The following is a 26,924-nucleotide window of genomic DNA, read 5'->3' as shown; positions in this document are numbered from 1 at the left end:
GAACTTGTAACTTTTTTCTTAATTTAAATACTTCTACTAAATAAAATAATTTATCTTTATTACAAGAATCTAGCCAGGTACGCTTCCCCCCTCTCCCTGTCACCAAAAGCTTTCTAAAGTTTATGGACAAGCATTCATTCTGATATAGTAAAAAAAAAAAAAAATTAGTTTAAGCTTCAAACTTTTTACAGAGGCATATCAGAAAAGCTGTTAGTTAAGATTTCAAGAAGGTGCATCTTAAAAAGAAGAAATTTACATTATTAGTTTTTTTCACTTACTTCCTTGTGTATTTTCTAAGAGTGAAATCATTAATTTGATCTGGGCTAAAGAAACTTGTTGGGCCAGAATTATAGTTCCTATATTTCATTTCTAAAGTCAATACCTATAATCATTTTGTGTACATGTGAAACTAAATCCAAACTTACAAGCATAGTCAGTTTAAGAAGGAAGAAAAAGTTGAGCCAAATCAGTTACAAACACACTTTGGTTATTACTCACACAACGACCTTCAAGAACTCTGATTTCTAATGTTTCTCCCCAGCTTTATACTGAGAAAAATGTATTCCTAAGTCACCAACCTACAGGTTCTCACTTCTTTCTTTCCCAAGTTTATGGAAACCTGGTCCTAATGCTTCCTTAGTACTAAGCAAGAAGGCAGAATAGGAAGAGACCTTTTCCCAGGGTTATGGGCACTCACAAGTCTATTCAGCACTTCTGGCCGATTTGCCTGTGCTTTATTCCAAATGTGTATTCCTCAGAAAAGCACATAGAGGGGGATTAGTGAGTGGGACCAGCAGACACAGGTCTGCAGTAGCTCCACAGTGTACAGACACTTGTCCCGGTAGAGCACAGCCATGAGTTTTACAAACTTTAACAGCTCGGTGGGTGAATATAGCTGGCAGCTGAGCATTGAGAATCAATTCAGATACATGTCTGGAATGTCTACATGCAAAGGACATGCCAAGTACAATCTGTAGTGACCAAACAGAAAAAAAGCCTAGAAATTATTATATATTTATATCATATATATAACAGTCTTTTTTAACCCTATGGACTAAGTTACTATGTAACACATATGAACTCATTAACTCCCTTGGGAGAGAAGCAGAGATTTTTAAGTGTGATCTTAGTATGGTCTTTGGACTAATTCTAAAACTTAGAAATTTTTCATAAATTTTTTAAGAAATCAATTAACTTACATTTAAGTATAAATGCAATATTAGTGTCAACAACTCCTAGAAATTAATAATTATACCCAATTCCCCTCATTTTAAAATTCATATAGCACAAACCTACTCATTTTTTCTATGCATTTCTCCTTCAAAAAACCATTTTCCTGCATGTTTTCATACATTCATCCTGAGTGTGAAACATTTTAAATTTGATAGAAACTTTCTTTTATTAAATTATGCAATGCCTCAGACTTTACCTCTTTGGGATTACCTATTCATTTAATGGGCATCAAAACCTTCTGTTAGGGGCAGGTTGTAATAAACACATCTTTCTAGTGGATACTTAATATGTTCTCCATCCATCTTTGTCAACCTTATGGTCACCACATTCCATATAACAGAAGTCACTGCCTGCTGCTGAAACTTGAATCAGATGCCTAAAGACACCAAAACAAAGCTATTTCCTACCACCACCAAGCCTAGCAGCCATTCTCAAGTTTTATTTATTTAAAGAAATATTATTTTTATTGGGCCCACAAGGCGATAACCTCTTCATATTTTGTCTTTGCTACATTGAGCTGAGTTGATACATTTTCTTGGCCATCTGAATGCCATCAATGGTATGATGTAGATTCCGGAAGGTAAAAGAAATATTATGAATAGTGTTCATAAATTGAGGCATGAGCAATTACTAGAATACTACTAATTTGATCTTTGTTTATAAAATCTATCAACAAGAATTAACTGTCACGTCCCAGTGTGAATTACATGACAATGGAGTTGAAAGCTGATCCGCAGCTATTCTACCCTATTTTGTTAGTCCTTCGCCCTTTCTTTTCCAGGTCTTCTACCTGTTACTAAATTTCTGGAAAACTAGAAGCAGATAACCAAAATTTACTGTGGAATTTTTAAACATGCCATTATATATGGTATTTCGGACAACAGCTCAATGTCAGACGGCTTCAAAATCATAGGCTGACTGCAGAAAGTCAAGAATAAAAAATCTTGCAACATACCTCAGTATAGTCTAACCTAGGCCCCTGTTACAGCAAACTCAAACATCCTGACCAAGACAATCACATTCCAGAATTTAAGGTACAAGATAGCCTATATTATTTTCCACTAAATATCATATGTATTTTATTCCTTCTGGAAAGAGATATATCCAAAAAAAGGAGAAAAAAAATCCATGAAAATATAGCCAGTTTATACATGATTTTAGAATCTATTATAGTATAATAGAATCACACATGTATATCTGATATCATAAACAATACAACTGCATACATATACGGACTGTAGTGCAATAGAAAACTCTTTCATTTTGAAGTAGCCCTCAAAAGCCAAGCAGGAAGCAACTTAACAATGAAACGTTAGGAGACTTACCTTGACTTGCAAACTTCAACTCTTTGGCATCTGTGAGCGTGGTCCTTTTGTCAGATCCTTTTTTCTCCATTCGGCGGTGGCTTCGTCTTTTCTTAGACTCTCCCCAAAGATTGGACCCTCCGTGCATGCTCGGTATATTCAAAATGGCAATTCCTTCCAGAGAGATGTTTATTAAGTCAATTTGTACTCCATCGCACTGATCAGTAAAGTGAGAAAAACAGAAACAATAAGATATTTTAGCTTTCTTCTTTAGCATTTCCTTATCTTTTAATAAGAATTTTTAATCTATAATCTTGCTCTTTCTAAATAAACCTTTTAAGAACACTTAAATGGTTACCCTGAATGTCAGTATAAAAGATAAAGCAGCCAATAACACTTACCAGGTATCATTAATAGTGTTTATAAACGATCAAACTAAACCATCAGTGAGTGTATCTTTGTTTATAGTAAGAAAACCTTTGCAAGGGACATACTTATTAAGTGTCTGCATATATAACCAGCTGCAAATTTCTAGTGTGTTATAAGGAGGTTGATTCTGGGATGTCTGGTCAAATTTCAGGCAGAAATTTTAGCGACTGTCTCCTCTTTAGAACACACCATAAGGCACTACTGGGGGAAAATAAACAAAATTCATAATTCATGGTCTCATTTTTGCGGGTAGAGACAGAAATGGCTCAAGAGACTTTTGAAAAAAGGAAAAGTGAAAACGGCGATTCAGAGAGATCTGAATTACACTGGAGTGGCGAAGGATGATTTCTTGGACTAGATTAAGTTCCAAGGACAGTGTTAAAGGCAGTGAGAGGCACGCTGTCTACACGAGTGTGAAGGACCAGGCCGACTGAGTGAAGGAAATACCAAGAGTAGCAGCACTGAAAGGAAGATCTCCAATCCATCAGCACAGAAACTTACAGCTGTTTTAACAATAGATTGGAAAATGAAAACAATTAGCCAGACTTTTTTGCTTGTCTGGTGACAAAATACCCTTTTGACTATGCTTTCCAGACAATTCTTTGCCATATGCAGTGGTCACTTTCTACTTTTTTGAATTTTCCGTATTCTTCCACTGATGGACACGTATGGAAAGTGACACGGCCATATTGTATTTCTGTAATTATTATTTACTTACTCATTTGCTTTAAGTTTTCTAAAGCAGTAGTTATTATAAATATATCCCAGATAGTGTTCTCCCATTTTCAGTTCTAAGTCAAGATGAGTTATAAATATCTGTGTTTTACAAACTTTGTTAGGGGTGTGCACTTCATAAATTAAAGCGTATCTGCAGTGGGACTGTTTTATTTGCCATGTCTTATTACAAAACAAAGAAACAGCAACAACAAAACCCCAGAACGCTGACACTGACTTCATCATACCCTTTCTCATGGCAACCAGGATTTTTGAACCTAAAAAGAGATAATGCGCCACGAAAATTATAAAAACAAAAAACAAACTAACAAAAATCCTCTCTTTTTTCACATTTTCCTCATCTGAATCTAGTACTGTATCTGGCTCACCAAAGTATAAAAAGTGAAATAAAGCAACCTATCTTGAGCCTACTTGGCACGGCTAGAAACAAATTCTAGAGACAGTGCCAAGTTTTCATTCAATTTCTTTCAACGAGGGTGAAACCAAGGTCTGGTTGATGCCTTTTTTTTCTCCCTTAGAAACAAGTAATTTTTTTCCCCTCCTTTTCATGTAGTAAATTAAGATGATTTCTTTTTACTAAAGAATTCTGCTCATGTGTATACTCACTTACTGCTATATATTCTAGATAAACAGATATTAATTTCATAATTAAAAGTAATCTTGTGTAAATACCCTGCAGGCCTCAATGAATCAAACACATACTGTGTGTCAGGCCTCCCACTGTCTTCAAGTGGAATGTACTGGCTGGATAATTAGATAGTACATATTTTTTAACCTTATTTGCATGCATATTATATCTTTTGCACACTGACAAGCAGCAGTAACAACAAAAGTCAGATTACCACAGGGAATTCCCACAAAGAAGTCTTCATTCCTTATAATTTGCAGCCTAAATTAAAATAATTTGATCTTTGACAAGGATGAAATGTCAAGCAGAAGGGGGTCCTCTACAAGCCACGGCCTGTGGCTTCTGAAATCTGCCTAATTTATGTCAGTCACTTCTTAATACATATTTAAGTATTACACGAAAAAGATGATAAATATGCAATCTGACACCTTTGGTATTTCCCTGCTGTTAATTTATAAAGGTCTGGCTTCCCCCAAACTGACTAAAATCATTTAAATAACAGAAGAATCGTGAAATAAGCTGGAGTTGGGGCCCGGCTTCCATTTTCACTCAATATTGAACACAGCAGGTAGTGCTCGAAGACAATTATTTGACTAGGCCTTCGAACCCCACTGTGACAAGTTACTTTCAGAATTAGTGCAGGAGTATTCCTTTGTTCATCTGCAGAAAAGGCGAGCACGTTGCAAATAGGCTTTTTTTTTTTAATTGAACTAGGGGAATCACATCTGACAACTGAAAAACATCAGTGGGTACTAGTATTCATGTTTTCACCCTTCACAGTCTTGTCACGTGTCGTTTTAAGGAAACAGTAAGTAGCGCTCTTGAAAGTGAAAAGAAAAGAAAAACAAAAATCCTTAAGAAGTCCCCCCAAAAAAGGACTGACGAAGAACACGGAAGTTCCTATGAGAGCAGGATAATGTACTTACATAAATGCCCATTTATTAATGGTTTGTTTCCACTAGTTCCTGACCCCAGGCTCCCTTCCTCTGTTTGCTTTAACGTTATGTTCATTAGTCTGGAAATCTCCAGCGCTGGGTCTGATGAAGACCAGGAATCGTAGCACACCGGCTGAGCGCGTGGAAATAAAAGCTGAGGTGAAGGCGATGAAGTGTAAACAAGTCATAAGACTGCGTCAGATAATATTTTCATCCACCTTGAAGATTTATGATTTTTAAAAAGGTAGCTACAGAGGAAAATATATATAAAAGCTTAAAAGCTAACAGCCTCGGTTAGTCAATAAATCCTGAACATTTTTACTATGTTGAAAAGACGTCGTTAACATATAGTGCGAGGGGGGCTGTTTGCAGAGTGTGGGGCTTGATGCCACTGTCCACTCTTAGTTTGAAATGAAAGATCTTATTCCAGAGACAAATTCCTCTAAAAGGAAAGAATACGGTTTAAAATTTTCTTCCAATGTATTTTAACCACAGTTTACAAATATACCCTGCACAATTTCATACAGAAGTGTTATAATGAAAAAGAACATGAAAAGGAATATATATATACATATGTATGTATAACTGAATCACTGTGCTGTATACCAGAAACTAGCACAACATTGTAAACCGGGTACACTTCAATTAAAAAAAAAAGGGATCAGAAGTATTAAAGACAAGCTTTTATATATGAATTTAGTGTTTCAGATTCAGTTAATATGTTATTTGATACGAATATTCAAAATAGTATTTTGAAGAACTTTGGAGAGCCATAACTGTGAATAATAAACCTGATGAGATATGATTAATGAGAAACCGTAAATATTTTCCCCTAGTGAGTCTAATTCGATGCCCAAGTCATAAAAATGATTCATAATTTTACTTAATGAAATTTATAAACATTGTGTTGTTCATTGTTTAAAATGGCATGGAGTAAAATGACTTATCTAAACCTGCTGTTAGAAGAGTTTCTACAAATTCATATGTAACTCATAAGGCAAAATCATTTATGTTTTCCAGAAAACTGCAGCAGCAACCCTACAAATTGAAATAGACACACATAAAAAATTAAATATACTAGACACATATACACAAATGCCTTAATGGTACCTCTTGTGATGTTTAAGGCCGCAATATTCTGCCTTTCTCCAGTGATTAAGCTCCATGTTTTTTCAAATGCATTTTATAACTTTTATCTACAAAACACAGTGTGACATAGGGGCTCAGAGTATGCCTTTCAGATAATTTTAGTGTTAGCTGGCAGTCCAGTGATGGTGACAGAAGTGCTGATTGCAGATAATCCCAAGATATTTTCCAGAGTGGAAGGGGAGATATAGCAGGTAAAGGAGAGGAAGACAGAAGCAAATATGGAAAACAGAAAAATTTGAGACTGGCACCATGGATGTGCACACACAGTTGCTGAATATGTTGATAATAATAATAATATTATTACTGGTTCAAGATATCAAGCATTAGGCCAAAGTGTTAGCAGAAAACCACTTTAATTTTTCCTGGTTCCCTTTTAATTTCTGGGGAAGCCAGAAATTATTGGTGGAATATTAAAATTCTTACCAAAAGTTATCTCATTAAAAATAACTTCTGCTAAACACAGAAGAGAATTTTTCCCTTTGGTCACCTTTTACCTACCTCATTTCTTCCTAACTCTCTTCAGTAAGGGAAAGTACAATGTATTTATCATAATGAAATGATAGCACCACCTGATCCCACTACATTTCTTGTTCTTTCATAGAATAAGGAGTTATTCTTTGTTTTGGACTTGATGAGTCCAATTTTTGTTTCCTATGACCATCTTTGTTGAGGTCCACAACTGTAACATCTCCTTTCATCATTGCTTCTGGAATTTCATTGCAAAAAAACTAAAACAAAACAAAACAAAATCACCTGGGGTGCTTTAGAAGAGAGGGTAGATCTGAGTGTTCTTATCTCACACACACACACACACACACACACACACACACACACACACACACACATATCAAGAAGATAGGAAGATACTTTCGGAGGTGATGAAATGCTTATGGCTTTGATTATGATGGTAGTCTCATGGATATGTTCTTTTCTCCAAACTCATCAAGTTGTGCACATTAAATATGTACAACTTTTTGTAGGTCAACTATGACTCAACAAAGGCAATAAAATTTAGAAAAGAATGTCCAGTCCCAAGTTCCATTTCCTCCACTCCATGATCGGGTTTTGGTAGGGCTAAGACTGAGCTAAGGTTCTCTAAATGCATGCTGAAGGACCACGCAGGAAGATTTTGACAGAAGTGGGGCAAAGACAAAGCTGCAAAAATCTGCCCCCTGACTTTAGTAACTGTGCTTTGCAGGGTACTGCACAATCAGAATCTTACCTTTCAAATCCTGCTAATTTATTTTGTGTCCCTGACACTCTTCTTGCAATTTGTCAATACTTGAGCTCATTCAGATTTTATAGAAACAATCATTAAGACAAAGGTCAGTATGTGAGGATGGAAATTCTTGGCCTTAAAATTCACCATCCTTCTAAGTCTTACCAAGAACCAAAAGACTTAAATACTTTGGAGAATGGGCCATTTTATTCTTTCATGAACTTTGCCTGGTACATGGAACAAATTAAAAATGCATGAATTTTATAGACTTCAATTCCAGATGTTGACCTGAGATTCTCAGGGACATATCCAGGCCCCAGATAGTTTAATACAAACTTTGCTTTTAGTACATTATCTTGTAATTTTAAAGCTTTTCATTTGATTTTTTGTTTATCTTTTGTTTTGAAGTTAGAGGATAACTGAACTTCTTAAAGTTACAAATTTCCCCTTTGTTTGTTCTATCTATGTATCTATCTGTCTATTTACCCATTCACCCACCCACCCACCCATCCATCCATCCATCCAACTTATTTGTTCCTTTAGATTTAAATATTTTGGCAGCAAGCAGCACAATTCTCATTTCTTTTTTAATTATGGAAGAAAATGTTCATCTGCTTATCTCTGCAGGGGAGATATAACAATTTCTCTAAATCATAGGATTTTGAGGAAGATTAAATCAGGTAACTTATATACGTTGTTTAGCACCAAGCATAAGGTATTTTTAACAATAGATACATCTTAGCTATTATTATCATCAACTATTGCCCCTTGATATTAATATTATTCCAAATATTCACTCTTTTGGGAAAAAAAATCTTCCTAAATGAAAGAGAGATGTGAATTAAAGGGTCACACAGCAAATGGTCTGTTTTGAAGAAGCTGTCAATAAAATATATATCCATTACTTGAGGTACTCTTGTACTGAAGTGGTTTTATTCTGTTTTATATTTTCAAGCCATAGTTGGTATCATTTTAGGCCAAACAGGAAGCAACAGCAACAGAATCAAATTTCCAAATTGCTGTTTTTGTTATATTTAATTATGAAGTCACCTTGAGGGTAGAAAGGCGTATTCTGCTAATATGATAGACTGGATTCATTAAAAAGTAAATAGAGAAGCAGATTTTACATTACCATCCATACACATACACACACATCATTTCAAAATTAAGATAAATACATAAAATTTCAAGATATGCAACAACAGAATGGGGAGTGCACAGCACTAGCTCTGATTTACAAGTGCTCCTGCAGTGGTGCCAAGAAGAAGGCAGTAAATGCAGACCTGAGAAGCTCAGACTTCGGGAGGATGTAGAGCCACAACCCTAAAGAGTCTTTCCCGAAGATGTAAAGTCCCATGGAACAAAATCATGGAATTTTATCACTTGTAATGTTAAAATCAATGTTATCCATTACCTATTTTCATCAAATGTCTTTTGCTTCATGATACAAACTTTTCCTTGAACATTTTCCACTTTGTGACATAAATAATATTATACTACAGATCCATGTTTTTTGGTTTGTTCCTTTTTTCTTTTTTTGTAAGTTAAGACTTTATTGTTGAGAGCAGTTTAAGGCTCATGGCACAATTGAGGGGAAGGTACAGAGACTTCCCATAAATGCCCTGTCCTCACACATGCACAGCCTCCCCCATTATCAACATCCATACCAGAGAGATACATGTGTTACAACTGATGAACCTCCATTAACACATCATAATAACCCAGAGTCCACAGCTTCCATCCGGGTTCACTCTTGGTGTACATTCTCTGGTTTTCAACAACTGTATAATGACTTGAAGTTACCACCATTGCATCACACAGAGTATTTTCATTACCTTAAAAATTCACCTGTTCTTCCCTCTCTCTCCCTTAATCCTTGGCAACCTCTGATCTTTTTACTGTCTTCATAGTTTTACCTTTTCCAGAACATCATATGTTGGCATCATACAGTATGTAGTCTTTTCAGATTGGCTTCTTTCACTTGGGAAAATGCATTTAAGGTTCCTCTGTGTCCTTCCACAGCTTGGTAGCTCATTTCTTTTCAGCATTGAATAAATACTACTGCATTGTCTGGATGTGCCACAACTTATTTATCCATTCACCCACTGAAAGACCTCTTCTTTGCCTTCAAGTTTTGGCAATCATTAAATAAGCTGTTATAAATATCCATGTGCATGTTTTTGTCTTGATAGAAGTTTTCAACTTCTTTGGGTAAGTACCAAGGAGTATGACTGTTCGATTATACAGTAAGAGTACGCTTAGCTTTGCAAGAAACTTCCAAACTGTCTTCCAAAGTGGCTGTACCATTTTGCAATCCCACCAGCAACGGATCACAGTTCCTGTTGCTCCACATTTTCACCAGCTTCCGGTGTTTTCAACATCCTAACAGGTGAGCAGTGGTATTTCACTCTTGTTCTAATTTGCATTTCCTTGATGAAATATGATGTAGAGCATCACTTCATCTGCTTACTTGCTATCTGTATATCTTCTTGGGTGAAGTACCTGTTAAAGTTTTTGGCCCAGTTTTCAATAGAGTTGCTTATTTTCTTATTGTTGAGTTTTAAGAGTTCTTTGTATATTTTGGATACACAAAGTCCTTTATTACATATGTCTTTTGTAAATATTCTCTCTTAATGTATGGCTTGTTTTCTTATTCTTATGACACTGCCATTCAAAGAGAATTTTTTACTTTCAGTGAAGTCTGTCTTTTATTTCTTTCACAAATTGCACCTTTGGCGTTTTATCTAAAAAGGTATCACCATACCCAAGGCCATCTAGGTTCTCTCCTATGTTATCTTCCAGAAGTTTTATAGTTTTGCATTTTACATTTAGGTCCATGATCCACATCCTCCTTAACCAAAGAACAGTTGACTGTATTTAGAGAAATCTATTTCTGGGCTCCATTGATTTGTCTTTTCTTTCACCAACACCACATTGTCTTAAATAGTATAGCTGTATAGTAAGTCTTGAAGTTGAGTAGTGTCAATCTTCTAACTTTGTTCTTTTCCTTCAATTTTGTGTTGGCTATTCTTGGTATTTTGACTTTTCACATAAACTTCAGAAGCAGTCTGTTAATAGTCACAAAATAATCTGCTGGAATTTTGATCAGGATTGTATAATAAATCTTTAGCTCAAGTTCAGAAGAACTAACATCACGACAATATTTTTTTGTATTTTTTTTTATTGACGTATAGTCAGCTTACAATGTGTCGATTTCTGGTGTACAGCATAATGTTTCAGTCATACATATTCATTTTCATATTATATTTCACCATAAATTACTATAAGATATTGAATATAGTTCAATGGGCTATACAATATGAACTTATTATTTATCTCTTTTATATATAGCAGTTAGTATCTGCAGATCTTGACCTCCCAATTTAGTCCTTTGTACCCCCTTCCCCATCTGGTAACCATAAGTTTGTTTTCTATGTCTGTGAGTCTGTCTGTTTTGTAAGTAAGTTCACTTGTGTCTTTTTCTAGATTCCACATATAAGTGATATCATATGGTATTTTCTTTCTCTTTCTGGCTTACTTCTTTTAGTACGATGATCTCCAGGTTCATCCATGTAGCAGCAAATGGCATCATTTTATTCTTTTTTATGGCTGAGTAGTATTCCATTATATAAATATACCACAACTTCTTTATACAGTCATCTGTCGATGAACATTTAGGTTGTTTCCATGTCTTGGCTGTTATAAATAGTGCTGCTATGAACATTGGGATACACTTCATCTTTTTGAATTAACAGTTGCAAATCAGATGTATTTCTCTACAATAACAGTGAAGTATCAGGAAGGGAAAGTAAAGAAACATTACCTTTTAAAATTGCATCCAAAAGATAAATATGGCAATATTGAGTTTACCTATCCTTGAACAAGAAATCTCTCTCTTAGATGATTTTTTTCAATCTATATTCAGTGGTTGGATAAGGTAAGGAGAGGTCCAAGAAGCTTCAGTATATCTACCCTACATTCAATCAGAAGTCATATTTCAATTTTTTTTTCATTTTTGCTTTCTGCTTCAGATTTTCTTTGAGCATAGGTTTCTGAAAATGCTCAAAATCCACTATACTATGAATTTTTTAATAAAAAGTTTTAACGATAAAGGAAGATTTTAGATCATTTTTTATAAATACAACTATATAAGTATATATATGTGTGTGTACACACACATACATTTTTATATATATATATATATATATAAAACATGCACCCATATTCAGCATCACAAATAGCAGTCAAGAAAGTCCATCTTGAGCCCAAATCCTTCACCTTTTGTAATTATATTCCTTTTCAGGGTTATGATCCGATTCAGTCATGAGGGGCTTTTTCCTTTCCACAACAATCAATTCTACCCCTAACACTTCAATTTATTCACCATTCATGATGTGAAAAAAGTCCAAAAAGATTATATTCTGAAATGGTACCACTTTTCAGGTTATTACCCCTAACAGTAAATTTAAAAGTCAGGATAATGATGAACCTAGCCAGGCCATTATTATGCTTCATGGTCCAAAATGACTTCTGTTTACCAAACTTATTACCTGAATATATGTGACTAATAATTTAGGTCTCAGTAGACAAGCTATGTATTTGTTTTTAAAATGAAAAGTGTGAAGGTCACTATTTCTCAATTCATATCATCTAGTCATCAGGTGTTCTTGTCTCATAATTCTGCTCCTTTGATTTGTCTTTACCACCTATCAAAATATAACTTAGCCTTTTTCTTTCATCCCCTTTCTCTCAATAAAACTAAGACATTTTCTGTTAAAAGTTGCCCTCCAAATTTTTAGTCCTACAATGTCTACATTTTTTTGGTAGACCTATTTGCTCCAAATCTTTTTAAAGTGTATCTTTTTTTGCTATCTTTGCTCTCTTTCTTGGCTTTTCCACTTCCTATGAATATAATGGGGAAATGGCAACCCCAGGAATGGAGAAAAGCTAGTTAATGAATGGGAATGGGAGTGGAAAAGTATATTTTTTTAACCTTTATTCATGAAAGTGAGTACAATTTTAGTGAACTCTGTTTTAAAGGTTATAAGATATTGAGACCTGAAAATAATAAGTTTTTTTTTAATGTTTTGTAACTTTCTTCTTCCCTTCAGTTACTTTCTTTTATCTTACATTTTTCTGTCCACACTATGCCCATTAACTTCTCCATTGATTTCTAAAGTTGTGTCCACCTTTCATTCTTTTATACTGTATTAAAACAACTCATATTCAAACTCATATGCTACTAGTTCAGATAGTGCAAGATTCTCAATGAGAGACAAAAGTGACATTTTTGAATCTTGGATAAAGTCATGTGAATTGTTCAACATATACCTCCTTCCATGGCCTATTGCAAACATATTCAAAGTCAAATTCAAGCCATTTCATAGTATTATAAAGATAATTCATTTTTCTTACTTCTATTTCTACAGATTCATGTAGCTTCTTGCAGGTGGCTGAGAAAGTTTCAGATGTGCCAAACTCAAAATACCAAAATTTGTTCTTCATTCTGAAAAAAGGAAAGGAAGACACATCTTAGGCAATTATCAATAACAGAAGGGATTTTTTTTAAAATGGGGGAGGCCTGTCTTGTAGTGTCAGTGATAGAAAAGGTTGGAGGACATGTACCATCCATTATGTAATAGATGGTCACATAATTTTCAAAGCTTAAGTGTTGGTGTCAAATTATATGATTATTCTGGAGGGATTACAGGAATGTGCTGATTTGACAGATTCAAGTACATTTCTGGCTTTTCTATAATACTGGTCACCCAGATTTTAAAATATAGTTTTAGTGCTTATGATTCCTAGCTTATTCTTAGATGACTTGATTTTAGACCAGCCACTCTGTAGTCATAAAGAGAGAAGGAAAAAAAAAAAAGTTTGGGTTTTCCATGAGAAAAAAGAGACCAAATATAAACATGCTCAATTTTTCTAGATGGCTATGTAGTCATTAGAAACTGGCATAGTTGGATAGCATATTAAAAAGTAAAAGAACAGTGGTTATCCACAAAATAAAATTTAGTAACTTTTGGATAACTATTAATTACTTTTTAAAGATATTGTCCTCTTTTATATGAACAATAGTGGGAAATTATGATACAGCATAAAAGAAATAAAGAATAACAGTATTTGATCACTGTAACAAGTGTTGCAAAGAAAATATAGTTTAAACTATTTCAGTATCTAATCTGAAAATAAGATGTTTAAAATTTATTTTCTCCTACAGTCCAATGGCCATATTGTTTCCTTGTGCCAGGTAATTAAATTAATGATCAGTTAATGTAATTTTACAAAGGTTGACTAGATTTTTATATTACCCAGCATTGGATTTAAAGTTTCATTCTCATGAGAAACTGCAGTTTTTAATTATATATAGTCTAACGGGTATCATGCCCTCAATTAGAAGAAAATATAGGTAAAATGAGATACATGTTTTCATACATAAATGCAAAACAGAAATTTTTGTAATGATATTCAAATATCTCTCACCAAGTTATTTTTTACTTGTAAACATTGATATGTACTTTTCACATTAAAATATAAAATACTTCAACATTAAAAAGATATTTGGCAAGGACCTTACTACTTAATTCAACCCTAATTTGTTATGGAACATTACACGGAACCTAACCTAGTACTTTTCTGCTGTACAGAGTTCTCTGACATGAAATCACAAACTACAAAAGTAATCTTCTCTATCTAGACATATTCAGTAATATTTAGTCTCATGCAAGGTTTTATTTGCTTACAGAATTTTCATCAGCCCTTCTTACATCAATCACCATATTCAGTCCAATAATCTGAAGACCAATATAAATTTCATAGGACTCTAGCACCATGAATCATTGTTCTTTTCTAGAGAATATCTTCCTTGGATTCTAGCCTGATATAATATATCTGAGTAGATAAAAATAGATGATAGCTAGTTAGATGGAACAATGGCAAACATTTAACACCAAGATCTGTGGGCCTGAGTCAAAATGTTAGTTTATATTAAATTACAATCTACTTTACAAAAGAGAGATACTTTTACAAATTTATACATTGAATTATGCAAAACTAAAAATATTTCCCTTTGATTCATTATTCTAATGAAAAGCATATCACTCAACAAATTGAGAGGAAAATGTTCTGTATGATGTGGTCTCAAGACACCTTAGAATAATAATTAGTGGATGTTTTATGGCTGGAATTGTCTTTCTATGTTCAAGTTTTCTAATAACAGTTTTCTGTTGGCCTTTTATCCAGACCTTCCTGGATTCATTTATTCACTCATTCATTCATTCATTCATTCAACAAATATTCAGTGAGAACATTCACTTTCATATGCTACCATGTTTAGTTCTCAAGATACAAATATGAACATGATTATCTTTATCTCTAAGGAGCTCAGAATGTTTAAGATTATGGGCATATACAACAATTACAAAGTTAATTTTCTAAACTAAATATGAGCAAACTATTGTGGAAAAGCACTTCAGTGAATTACCTACTTTTACCTGGGGGGTCTAGAAGCTTTAGAAAGGAGGGGACATTCTAATGGATAAGTAGAAGGCAAACAAGAAGATGAGACAGATTCTGGGCATTTTAGGAGTGGAGTGTGACTGCAGAGACTGCTAAGTATGGACTAACAAGGGTCTTTTTCAGAATGTGCATGTCAAGTTAAAGGGTCTGGATTTGGTATTACAGATTTATAGGATGCTGACAGAAGTTTGTTAGCAGTGGAGCCACGTGGCCAGCTTTGTTATATGGATAAATAAATGGTATAAATGAGTAAGTGGGCTAGGATGTTGAAATGTTGGTGTTGTGGACAGAAATGTGGCTACTGGAATAGTACAAATGAAATACAATCGAAGGCCTAAACCAAGTGGCAAGGAAATGGAAAAGAGAGGCTCAATTCAAGAGACATAAATGAGGAAGATTCAATAGGAACTGGTGGTATTAGATTATACTGATTTCTTCCACATATAAGTTATCTCTAGAGACATATGTGGCAATATTCAAGCATTACTCCAGCAAAAGAAGGGCTATGGATTTATATTTTGACAAGTTCTGTGATGCCATGTATATTGTATTGCAGTCTGAAAATTAAACTTTATATATATATACACACACATACATACACATAAATAATATATGGCTTCTGATTGCATGTCAATGGTTACTCCTTCCTGTTCTGTCCATCAAAGTTCTTCATAGCTTAATCAGGATGAGGAGTTTGCACCAGCTAACCAAGACACACTCACTTTAGCAAACACATCACAAGAAACAGAAATTCTGAGAATTTACATTCAGTCTTTATTCACCATATTAGTTAGCATTACTGCTCATGTGCTAAAGCTGCTTTAAATTCTCCATTATTACAACCATTTTATGTTTCACTTAGATAAATATATGGAGGTAATAAAAAGCACATAGAATCAGATTCCACATGACAAATTAAAAGCTGTTAAATTTTATTTTTTTTTCAACCAAACTGATCTTTAGGTTGTAGAAATGCAAAAAAGCACATTTACACATGTATGCTATTTATTTTTATGGCTCACATTAGAAAATGATCCAAATAATTCAAACTCAAATTTGTCAGAGAAAACATATAGCTTTGAATTTTAAGAACAAGGTGACTGGACATTTAACCCATTGTGAAATGTTCACACCAAAGCCAAATTTATTGCGTTCTAAGCCAGATTTTGTGATTACAGGCACGGTGACAAATGTTCTACAAAAAAAGAGTTATTCATACTATTATCATTTTAAGTCATTAATATATTAAACCTGATCTCAATGAATTTAATTGTAAGACTACAGGTTTCAGTTTAACATTTAAGGTGCTTGGCCAACAGATGTTCAGGTAAAAATGAAATTAGTTCCCATTTACCAGGCATTTTCTTACTACCAGTAATTTTGCTTCTTTTACATGTCCTCAGGAAACTGTGAACTATCAGAGACTTTGCTCAAGCAAAAAAGTCATTCTTGTCATTATGAAATTTAGTTAATATTCAGTTCTACAAGTTCTGAACTTTCAAATAGGCATTTTACACTCGAGCAATATATTTTCCTTTGAACTTTTCTTCCTGGTTTACATAGTTCCTTTTGTTTCTTGCTTGTTTTTTGTTTTACTTTTGCCTGCTAAATAATGTTAATGCAGCAAACATAAAACAAAACAAACAAAACATGAATTGCTGGTGCATTTCCCAGAAAGAATACCAAAGAACCTAATTAGATATGGAGCTCATTTCCAACAAAGATGCGAGATAAAATGGGTGAAATTGCTTCAATTATCTTACTATAGAAAACTCAAAAGTTATAAACATACAGAAAATTTTAGTTCAGTGAAATTACTCTTAAATTAAAGGTCAATCTTAACTCTCAAAATATGCTTCTTTTAGTATCTTTATGTATTTAGTGGTGGTGACGTAAGAGCTATAAGAAGACCATTTAAATATACATAAATAAACATATATATGTATAACTGAAGTCCTCTATTAGACATTTGAATCCCTTTTTAAGCATCCTTAACTAAGCGATTCTGTCTATACTGTAGGAATAATATGCTTATTAGATAAGAAAATAAAACCCTTTGATCTTTGTTTTTTTGAATGAAAGCAAAATCATAATGCCCTAAGTAGTTAAAATGAACTTAAAATGAGTATTTTTTACTTATTAAAGATGTTTCACAAATCTCATATTTTACATTAGCTTGCTTTCACTTTTGTCTTGTATGAAAGCATTTCAATAGTAATTTTCAAATCAGTTCTTAAAATTATTTTCTCACAGAGAACCATGTTTCTAACAATTCAGTGACTTTATTTTAATAAAAAAAAAAATCAGTCTCACAATTCAATAAACTACCCTAGAAACACAGCAGGGATTTTGAACTTGGGTAACAATGCTGGTGATGAGAGACATGGCACTCTTGACCTACTGCTATAGGATAAGTGTTTAAAGTGGTACAGTTACATCATAGAATCAATTCAGTTTTATTTTTCATTGCCAAAAGACATTACACCAAGCATTGGTTACAGGGTTACTCATTTATTCCTAAACGTAGTGAGGTATTACTCTTAAAAATACCCACAATCAAATGGAAAGGCCTTGGTGAAACATGGTTTCACCAGTGGACAAGCAGTCCCTGAAAGCTTCATTCAGCTCAAGCAAAAGGAAGAAGAAACATTTGGCAGGATAGCTGTGGGAAACAGAAAGCTGGCAGGGCAGCGGGGTTGACTGCAACAACCACAGGTGAGCAGGGGATAAAGATAGGGGACACTTGCAGTTTATGTTGTCTGTCACTTCTTGAAGTCTCCTGTAAACTAAGTGTCATCTGCTTACTAAGAATCAAGTCCAAACCCAACTTGAATGAAATGAAGATTTTATTTTTTTTTCCTTTTGATTGGCAACTGTTAATTCACTAATAAATACTTACGAAAAAGATAGTTCAACATTTGAGACATTGGAATGAATGAGACCTTTTACCCCAGTTTATAAAAATCATAGTATCAAACACTTAAGTATATAGTTCTTTATTTGCTTACAGCAATTTAAAACTATAATTTTATGACAATAACTATCCATATGAAGATGCCAGTGGCATAAATAATTATATTCTATATGGTTATACTTTATAAAAAGAATTACATCTTATTGAAACTCTCAAGCCCATTTTTTAAAAAATAGGAATGTACACTCTCTCATAGCAAGAGAATAATGTTGATAATCTTTTTTCATAAGGAAGAAACATGACGGTAATGACTACAGTGGGGACATTTTATATTCACACCAAAGAGAGCAAATATATTTCATGTTTGCAAACAACAGGTAAAGATGTAATATTCTTTAAATGACACATAAAAATGCTTGTATCTAATGCTCATTCATAAGGTATGCTTGTTAAGTTCCCAGGAGACAGTGAAGCAAGCTACAGAAACTTCAGACAGAATCATAAAATATTCCATCTTAGTATGTAAAAAAGATGGATATTCTAAAAACACAATTTTTAACCTGAATTACTTTTATAAGTGTAAAGAAAGTTTCCCATATGTAAGTATATGAAAAGGATGCTCTCAAAGATCAAATATTTAGTATGTTTTTTTTCAATTCTCTTTAAAAAAGAAAAAAGAAAAAAATATGTGGTTATGCAAGAGTATTTCTGTGTATAAGAATTTTCTCTCAATAGTGATAATTATTTCTTCTCTAAATAATATTTTTCTCTGCCTTTTACTGCACATTAGAAATAATTAGGAGAGTTAGAATGGAAAAGTATAAAAGTATAAAAGCAGTAGTAATGCCACACTGCAGAGGCTATTTGAAAGAAGCACATATACATAGTGAGTCCCCAAAGAGCAATGATAAGTTCATAATTATACGAAATGTAAAGCTAAACCTACAATATGTTTATACGAAGTCCAAACATGTTTAGAACTAAATGTATTTCAGTAACTGTATCTCTACTATTAAAATAAATATTTCATAATCATAAAAAATTTCTTTAAGAACATTGTTAAGGAGATTAAATGAAATTTGTGGTAGCAGTAATTGCTATTGTGACTGAGCATGGCATTGTTACAGGTGAACCCAATGAGGTTTAGAAGTCACTCACCCAACATCACCTGCAAAGCAGCAAAATCTAACTCAGGAAATTCTAGCATTTTCACCATACTATCTCTCATTAAATATAATAATGAATGCAGCATCACCTTAAACATTTTTCTATGCCATAAGTGGAATGTTAGAGGTCAGATGGGTCACCAACATTAAATGGCTCATATGTTCACATTTCTATTTTAAAAGTATTCTTAATTCCCCTCTCCTGAAATAAGCCAACTAAATGACAATGTAATCTAGAGCTGACCACTGGGACCTGAAAGAAATATATTGTGGGCTTCTAGGTAAGATTGTCCATTTTGAAACAGAGACATGAATAATGTGAAAGCTCAGCCTATTTTTCCCCATTTTTGCATGTTGTCAAGGAAGGATATTATAATTGGAAGTGAAGCAATCATGAAGGGAAAGGTAAGGGAAACCCAGAGATGCTGACCCAGATTCCTGAAGAGAGCTGAACTTTCTAATTAGTCAATTCTGAAAACAGTTCCTTTCTGGATTTTTACTCATGTGAGATTTACGAATAGACTCCTATGATTTATTTTGTGTATTCTGTTACTTGCAGCCTAAAGTACATTGACAACACAGTCCATTATGTTTTAAAAGAGAATTTTCACATACATTCTTGGAAAATCTAAATGAACTGGTATATTTGTTACACAACACTATTTTGCTATATGTGAAATCAGTGGCAACTGAAATAAAGGACTCAAGGTGGAGAATTTCTGTTCAGCATGGTTCCCTGTGCTAATTTTGTGATTAGATATGCAAATATCACTGAATATGCTTTCCTCATCTGACTTGCCATCCCCCTAAACTTCCTAAGAGTGATTTCCATGTTTAAATATACTTGAAATAATCTTGGGAGAAAACTCATAAAACATCCCTTTCTGAAATGTCCCCAGTCTGCAACTGATGCTTTTATCATAGTCAATGAAATCTGTATAGACAAGTAAGCAGCTACTAAGTTCATACTTCTCACCTTCCCCTGTCCTATACCCAATAACTTAGAAATGGAGTCAGTGGGTAATATCTGAACTCATAAAATATACCATGATGTCTGAAAGTATGTGCAGAAATATTTAAGTTACAGTATTTCTCACTAATAGAAGTTGAAACTCGTAGAGCCTAGGCAAAATTGATAGTGAGAATCTAAGTTTGTATGCCTCAATATAAAATAAAGCACTTCTTTATTTAAATGGATTATTGTATTCATAAATAGAAAATATTCACAACCCAGTAATTCCCTTCAATATGTCTAAAAACAAAGAGGAAGGCACTGCAAATGCAGGAATTAGCATGTCTCCATGCCTAACTGAGTATCAGAGGAAACTAGAATGCTCTCCTCTCTAGTGGGAAAAAATTCTTTTGTACAACATTCTGAGCACCTACTCTGCACATCTTACTGTGGTCAGCAATGGAATTGCATTTGTACAAAGGATAGAAGAAATCTCTGCTTGTACCACACTTAATTGTTAGTGAAGAAAAAATAAATGAAATGATTGAATATTAATTCTGTTAAGTTCTAAACAGGAGGTTTACAGGATGCTTTAAGAGTGTACACAATAAAAGGGAATAGCAAAACTTCCTTAAGGAAGGAAACTGGCCAGATTTTTCAAAGACTTGAGGTGACAGTTACTCAATCCATCCTTTGCTCCAATTCCACAGTTATCAAGCAATCTGGAGTTAATTTGGCTTCACATGGATTCTGATAACCATGAATATGATATACTGAATTCTGGAATTATGCATCCTACTCCCTGGAATGGGACGACCACCACCTCCCCTCTATTTTAGGTGGTATATATAATTTTACCATTTGGTAAACTTGAGCAATTGAGTAAGAGCCTGATCACTTCCTATACCACGATACAAGTATGTTTTTCCTTTACCCAAAATGAGGATGAGACTGGACTATGGTCACACACTCAGGATACTGCCCACTGGAAGGACTGTTGGAAAGCCCAAACAGCATTCACAGGCAGTTGGGACAACTAGCTGGATAATATGAATTAAATATGTTGTGCTAGATAGTGGAAGAATTGCTTGCTACACCCTCTCTTTTTACTACTCACCAACTGACTTTCTTGTTTATTTTTCTGTCTTTCTGTCTCAGTCTGCCTCCCTCTTTTTCTCTTACTTGCCTTCACTGAATGTACTAAGTCCATCAGTTATTTAAGCACCAGGTATAAGAGTATAAGGGTTCGTTAGAGTTAGTATAGTTCAACATACACTTAGGGAGAGCCTACTTAGTTTCAGGGAAGTTAATTAAGTGTAATAGTTTCAGTAGACTTACAGTAAAAAGAGCTCAATTTCTCTGTCCTGACTGGCGGACAAGTCCTTACAACCAGAATATAAATTAACTAGTAACTTTGTGCATTTAACAACTACAAGGAGTCAACACTATTAAACTAAATAACTCTGTTTAATGGCATTTGCTTTGCATATTAAAATATTAATGACATCTGAAATCACAGTCAGTTTTATTAGACAAAGCAATTTCAGATACAACATAAGGAGTTCGACATGTGAAAAAGATGATACAAATATTTCTGAAAAACATATTTACTTTCCATCACTGAAAGGCCAATTAACTCCTTTCTATTACTATCTTCAGTATCACAGAATAATTTTAAATCAGTAATTATGAACCATTAGAACATACTATACCTTGCCACATTTTTCATCTGTTTCTCCTAACCAATTTTAGATGCTATATTTTGTAAAACTTGCAAAAATAAAGAAAAAATTTACACCTCTCTAGCTCCTTCACACATTGTTTCCCTTACCTATATTCTGTGAAGACTACCACAGCTTCACAACTTAAAAAAACCCAAAAACTTCTAATAAAACTTGTTTCTCTTCTCTGACAATTAGTTAAGTGTTTTACCTTTTGTTTTTCTTCACACATCAGCAGTCCTTTTCCAATTCTGTACCAAGAAGCACAACTTTGCATTTTGAACATGCTGTTCACCTTAAAACTTCTCTCACACTAAAACTAAAAAATGGGCAATCCCCCTTTTTCCAAGGATATGGAGGAGTCATTTTACAAACACATTCATTATCTTATATAAAAATGATAAAGAAAGAAATCAGACTACTTGAGTTATATTGGAAATACTGATATTTTTAAATCAAATTGAAGAATTATACAGTCCAACACATGAATCAGTAAACCCATTATTATTTAGATTGCATTTTTTGCCACTGATTTATATCTTGAGGGACCCAGATGACTCCCTGAAATATCATGATTTGTTTTTGTTTCCAGTCAAGATGCTATAATTTATATAAAATATTCAGGCTGGCTTGTATATAAACTAATTGACAGATGTAGGCATTATTATTTGGGAATTAATCATTGTGCTGGTACATTCAAGTACATGTTGGATAATTCTAAGACAGATGTGAAAGAAATATTTCCTCTCCTTTTCTCTCTAGCATTATTTTTTTATTTTAAAAATACACCTAGACCAGACACTATTTTCTCCTGTTTATAATTATGCCCAAATGAGTAGATAATAAATGGAGATGAATTATAGCTGAAGGTCTTTTATAAGATAAAGCTATTTTCAATTTGCATTACCATAAACAAATCAATAAACCAACATTTTTCGCTACATTAAAATATTTAGCAACATGTTGCATTCTTTCCAGAATTTAAATTAAAAAAAATTACCTGTATTTTTCAGTTGAGGCAGAAAGAAACGACACCCTATCCACAAAAGTAGTACTACAGTCTGAACCTAGATACAGCATGGAAGTCATTTCATCCAGAATATTATTGCATATTTATCATCACTCACTTAGTTAGTGGCTCATTTAGAGATGTTTCCTATTCTGAACAGATTACAGAGATTGCAATTGATATCTCATTGTTATTTTTAATCTATCAATATAAAAAAAATCTCTTGGAGGCTCTTTTTAGTGAGTGGTCAAATGTAAAATAATCATAACGTAGTCATGCTTTTATATAAAATGTTTTAGTATTGCTAAATCTTGCCAGAGTTTGTTATTATGGGTCCATGGAATTACGTATGTGAGCAGGAGCTCTATTTCTTATTCAGTTATTTCCCTATAAAGATTAGAACCTAATCATTTGAGGCAGATGAAAAAAAAAAAAAGTGACTTCCTTAGGAAGATAAAAGGGAAGGCAAAACAAAAGAGTGCCTATTATTTTTGCTCATTCATTCAACAAATATTTATTAAATACTTCTTATATGCCAGGTACTGTTCCAGCTGCTGGAAATTCATCAGGGCCTAAAATAAAGTCCCTGCTCTTATACTGCTCATAGCCTTTGTCTAAATGTGCGGTTAGATTACCTGTTACCATTCAGAGTTAGTGAGCTGCCCTTTCCATCTTTTATCGTTCTTAGAGCAGAGGGTATGTAAAATAAAACCCCAGAACAAATACAACAAAACATAAAACATTTAAATCAGCCAACTCCTGTACTAGTCTTCAAAACTACACTATAACTGTGTTTATAATTAATTGAAGTATTATTGAATGCAGTGGTAGACTGTTTAATGGACACACGTTCTTCCCAGGCCTGCACGCATGCCCCATACAGTGGGGCCACGCCACTTCGCCCTTCCCGCGGCACTTCTCTTTCTTCACCCCCGGGCTAGCCTGAGCGACTTACTTTGACCAACAGAATGTAACAGAAGTGATGCTGCCCGAGTTCCAGACCCTAGGCTTCAATGGTCTCGTAAAGGCCACCTCCCTCTCAGAGCACTGTCCTGAGATCTTCCTGTTGTGAAGGAGCCCAGAGTGGCAAATGATGTGAACAGGCAGATCTAATATCCTACCTGAGCCCAGGCCCAGCTCAACCAATGGCTTACTGCCACTGAAGAGCTGCCTAGCTAACCTAAAAATCATAAATTGCTGTCATGTTCAGGCACTAAGTTTTGGTGTGGTGAGCTAAGCAGAAACAGATAAAAGACACAAAAACGTATTATATACTTACAACGTGCTAAGCACAACATATACAAAGGTCACAAACGCTTTCATAAACTCAGCCTTATAGACTCTGTCTTATAGTAGTAAAGTGAGAAAGACAGTCATTACTCAAATACACAAACACTGTGAAACTGCCGATTTACTATGTGAAAGGAAGAAAAGTGAAAATATTTCATGAGAGGTTACAATTACTGGGAGGGAAGCACATTTCTGGCACAGGTGACTGTCAGCACAAAGGCCCTGTGACAGAAAGCAGGTTCCCAAAGGGAACTGAAGGAGGCCAAAGAACCATGGACAGAGCGAGCGCGAGCTCACCGTGAGCAAGTGCTGTAGGTTCAGGCCAGACACTCAGCCGGACGGCGTATCTGTCTTATGATGAAAACTGCTAGTAGCAGCAGCACTTATACGGAATTTGTATCTCTTTGTGTGTGTGCATTATTTCTTTTTGATGCAATTACTTGCTGCATGAGCATTAAGGAAATGGCAACAAAACATGTTCCTAAAAGATCAGCAGAGCAATGCTTGAATTTCATGGCTAAAACTCTTGCATATATAAACCCTCAGAGCTGAAACTAAGTAACCTAAATAAATTTAATAATGGAAATGAATTAGAGAGGAGAGAGCTCTGGTAATTGTGGTCATATTTGTCTTTCAATTGAACAATTTAGACTTTCACATAGAAGAAAAGGAATATGATAGGGCAGTTAAATACAGTAATAACCAGGCAAACCAACACATTTCTGTTGTACAAGTTGACTGCACAATGTGGTCATCAACTTGATTAATTCCATATAATATAAAGAGTATGCAAAACTCTGAAGGGGAGATAAAATTTCTCAAACTCTTATTGTTCCATAAAAGAAAAGTATTAAGTGAAAGAGTAACAGTCAATTATTTCCAATCAGCTAAAATCACTGAAATATTTCTGTTGGGAACAAAGTCTTGCTTTCTTCTCAGCTCAAAAAAACAAAACAAAACAAAAAACAAGAGACATAGCAAATTAACAATCCTGGAGTTCCCTTCCTTTGCCTATTAGACTCACAATAATATGACTGCCCAGAAGGATAAGGAAGCATTTGGGGAGATTATTGGTTTAAGCAAGAACCCTTTCAAGCAAGACAAGCACAAAGGAAAAAAGAAAGAAAAGAAAAATTCTGAATTCTTTTTGTTACATTCAATCGTCACAATAGAGTAATTTTCTCTCATCATCCATAAATCTATCATCTTGCTAATACTTCGCTAAAATCATTTCATTGTAGCACATAATATATATTAATAAGCTACTAGACTTTTTCTAATAATCTACTTTCCTTTCCACTTTAGATTTAACAATCGTATAATAATCACTGTTCAGCTTGCAAATGAATCATATGCAATAGTAAGGAAATAGCTAAGAGAGAGATGCAGCCCATGAGAGATTTAATCATAGGAAATGGCTGACTTTTTATTTCCAATAACCATCTGCACTCATGGTAAATCAGGTGCTAATGAAGCTCAGGCCCAGACTGTACGGGAGCATAAATTTTGAGAACCAAAAGTCGTGGAGCAACAGACTTCAGAAAAACAGAATTTTCTAAGGAAATGAACCAAGATTATCATATAGAAGGTCACCATCTGCAAATGTGTCACACAAATGAATATATTTGATAGTCCTAATACCACTTTATGACACTGGCTGTCAACATCAAATCCATACCTTTCTTTTGAAACGTTTCACTGTAAAATAGCATGATCACTTACGGTTTCTTCCTAGACAGTCATCTTTTTGAGGGTAGGGACTCTTCATGACAATTTCATTTTAATCTCCCTCATTGTGCCTTAGACTTTGTTGTACTCAATATTTATAGAATTAAGCAATGGGAATAAACTTATAATTGTGGAATCCCACTTTTAGAGCAGAAATAACTGATCTCCCCCCCTCCCCAGTGAATGAGGAAACCACATCTATATTGGCTTGAATTTGTGCCAGACATGGGATTAGATTCAGATCATCTGACAATCAATCAAGATGACAATGTCTTCTAAGACTTTTTTGTCTCTGTCATCATAATCTTCAACTTCATGCCTCACTCAACCACTGTTGTGGTGACACCCACAATATGAATCAGGACAGAAGTAGAGGGACAAGAGGAAAGACGACCCAGAATCTACAGTATCAATCACATTCTCTATCACAAAGAAGGGATTCATGTCTGAGCACATGACAAAATATTGACATTTTTCTATGTCCTAATGTAAGACATGGACCATATATCTACCCCGAGATTATTAATGATTATATTCTTAACCCTTTGCAAATAATACAAAAGCAAGAACCAGGACTCACAGGCAAATATGAGAGGTGGGATTTCTATTAACTTTGAGTCAACCTGAATTCCCTACCAGCCCCTGCTTAATGTGGCTTCATCCTTCCCCACTCGTTACCATGCATGCAGGAATTTTTAGTGAAGTGCTAAGAAGTCTTTTCTCTCACTTTTGTGAAAATAAAATCAGAAAGCACTACAAAGAAATTTAGACGTGAGAACCATTTGTCTGTAAATAGATTTATGAATTCTGTGAGGTGGATACTTAGAGCAGCGGTTCTTAACTTTCCGTAATTCATGGATACCTTGAGAATTCGATGAGGGTCATGAGTCTTCCTGTACATTTGTGTCATGAAATATACACACGACACAGATGTAAAGGATTATGACTAAAACCACAGGAGTTTTACAGTCTTCCTGAAATCTATTCA

General features: G+C 34.2%; 1 protein-coding gene across 7 annotated transcripts in view; it reads right to left on the bottom strand.

The window, feature by feature from the left end:
* The window catches only part of DGKB (diacylglycerol kinase beta), a 637,574-nt gene that overhangs the window by 146,669 nt on the left and 463,981 nt on the right, over positions 1-26,924 (bottom strand). For all 7 annotated transcript variants that reach the window (XM_064487528.1, XM_064487529.1, XM_031454980.2 and 4 more), the window contains 2 exons: positions 13,048-13,138; positions 2,559-2,754 (listed from right to left, as the gene is read on the bottom strand). In XM_064487528.1, coding sequence (XP_064343598.1) covers positions 2,559-2,754; positions 13,048-13,138 — 287 coding nt within the window. The remainder of the gene's footprint in view (positions 1-2,558; positions 2,755-13,047; positions 13,139-26,924) is intronic.

Source organism: Camelus dromedarius, chromosome 7 (genome assembly GCF_036321535.1).
Source record: "Camelus dromedarius isolate mCamDro1 chromosome 7, mCamDro1.pat, whole genome shotgun sequence".
In the NCBI taxonomy this organism is placed as follows: Eukaryota; Metazoa; Chordata; class Mammalia; order Artiodactyla; family Camelidae; genus Camelus; species Camelus dromedarius.
This window is presented reverse-complemented; position numbering and strand designations above follow the sequence as displayed.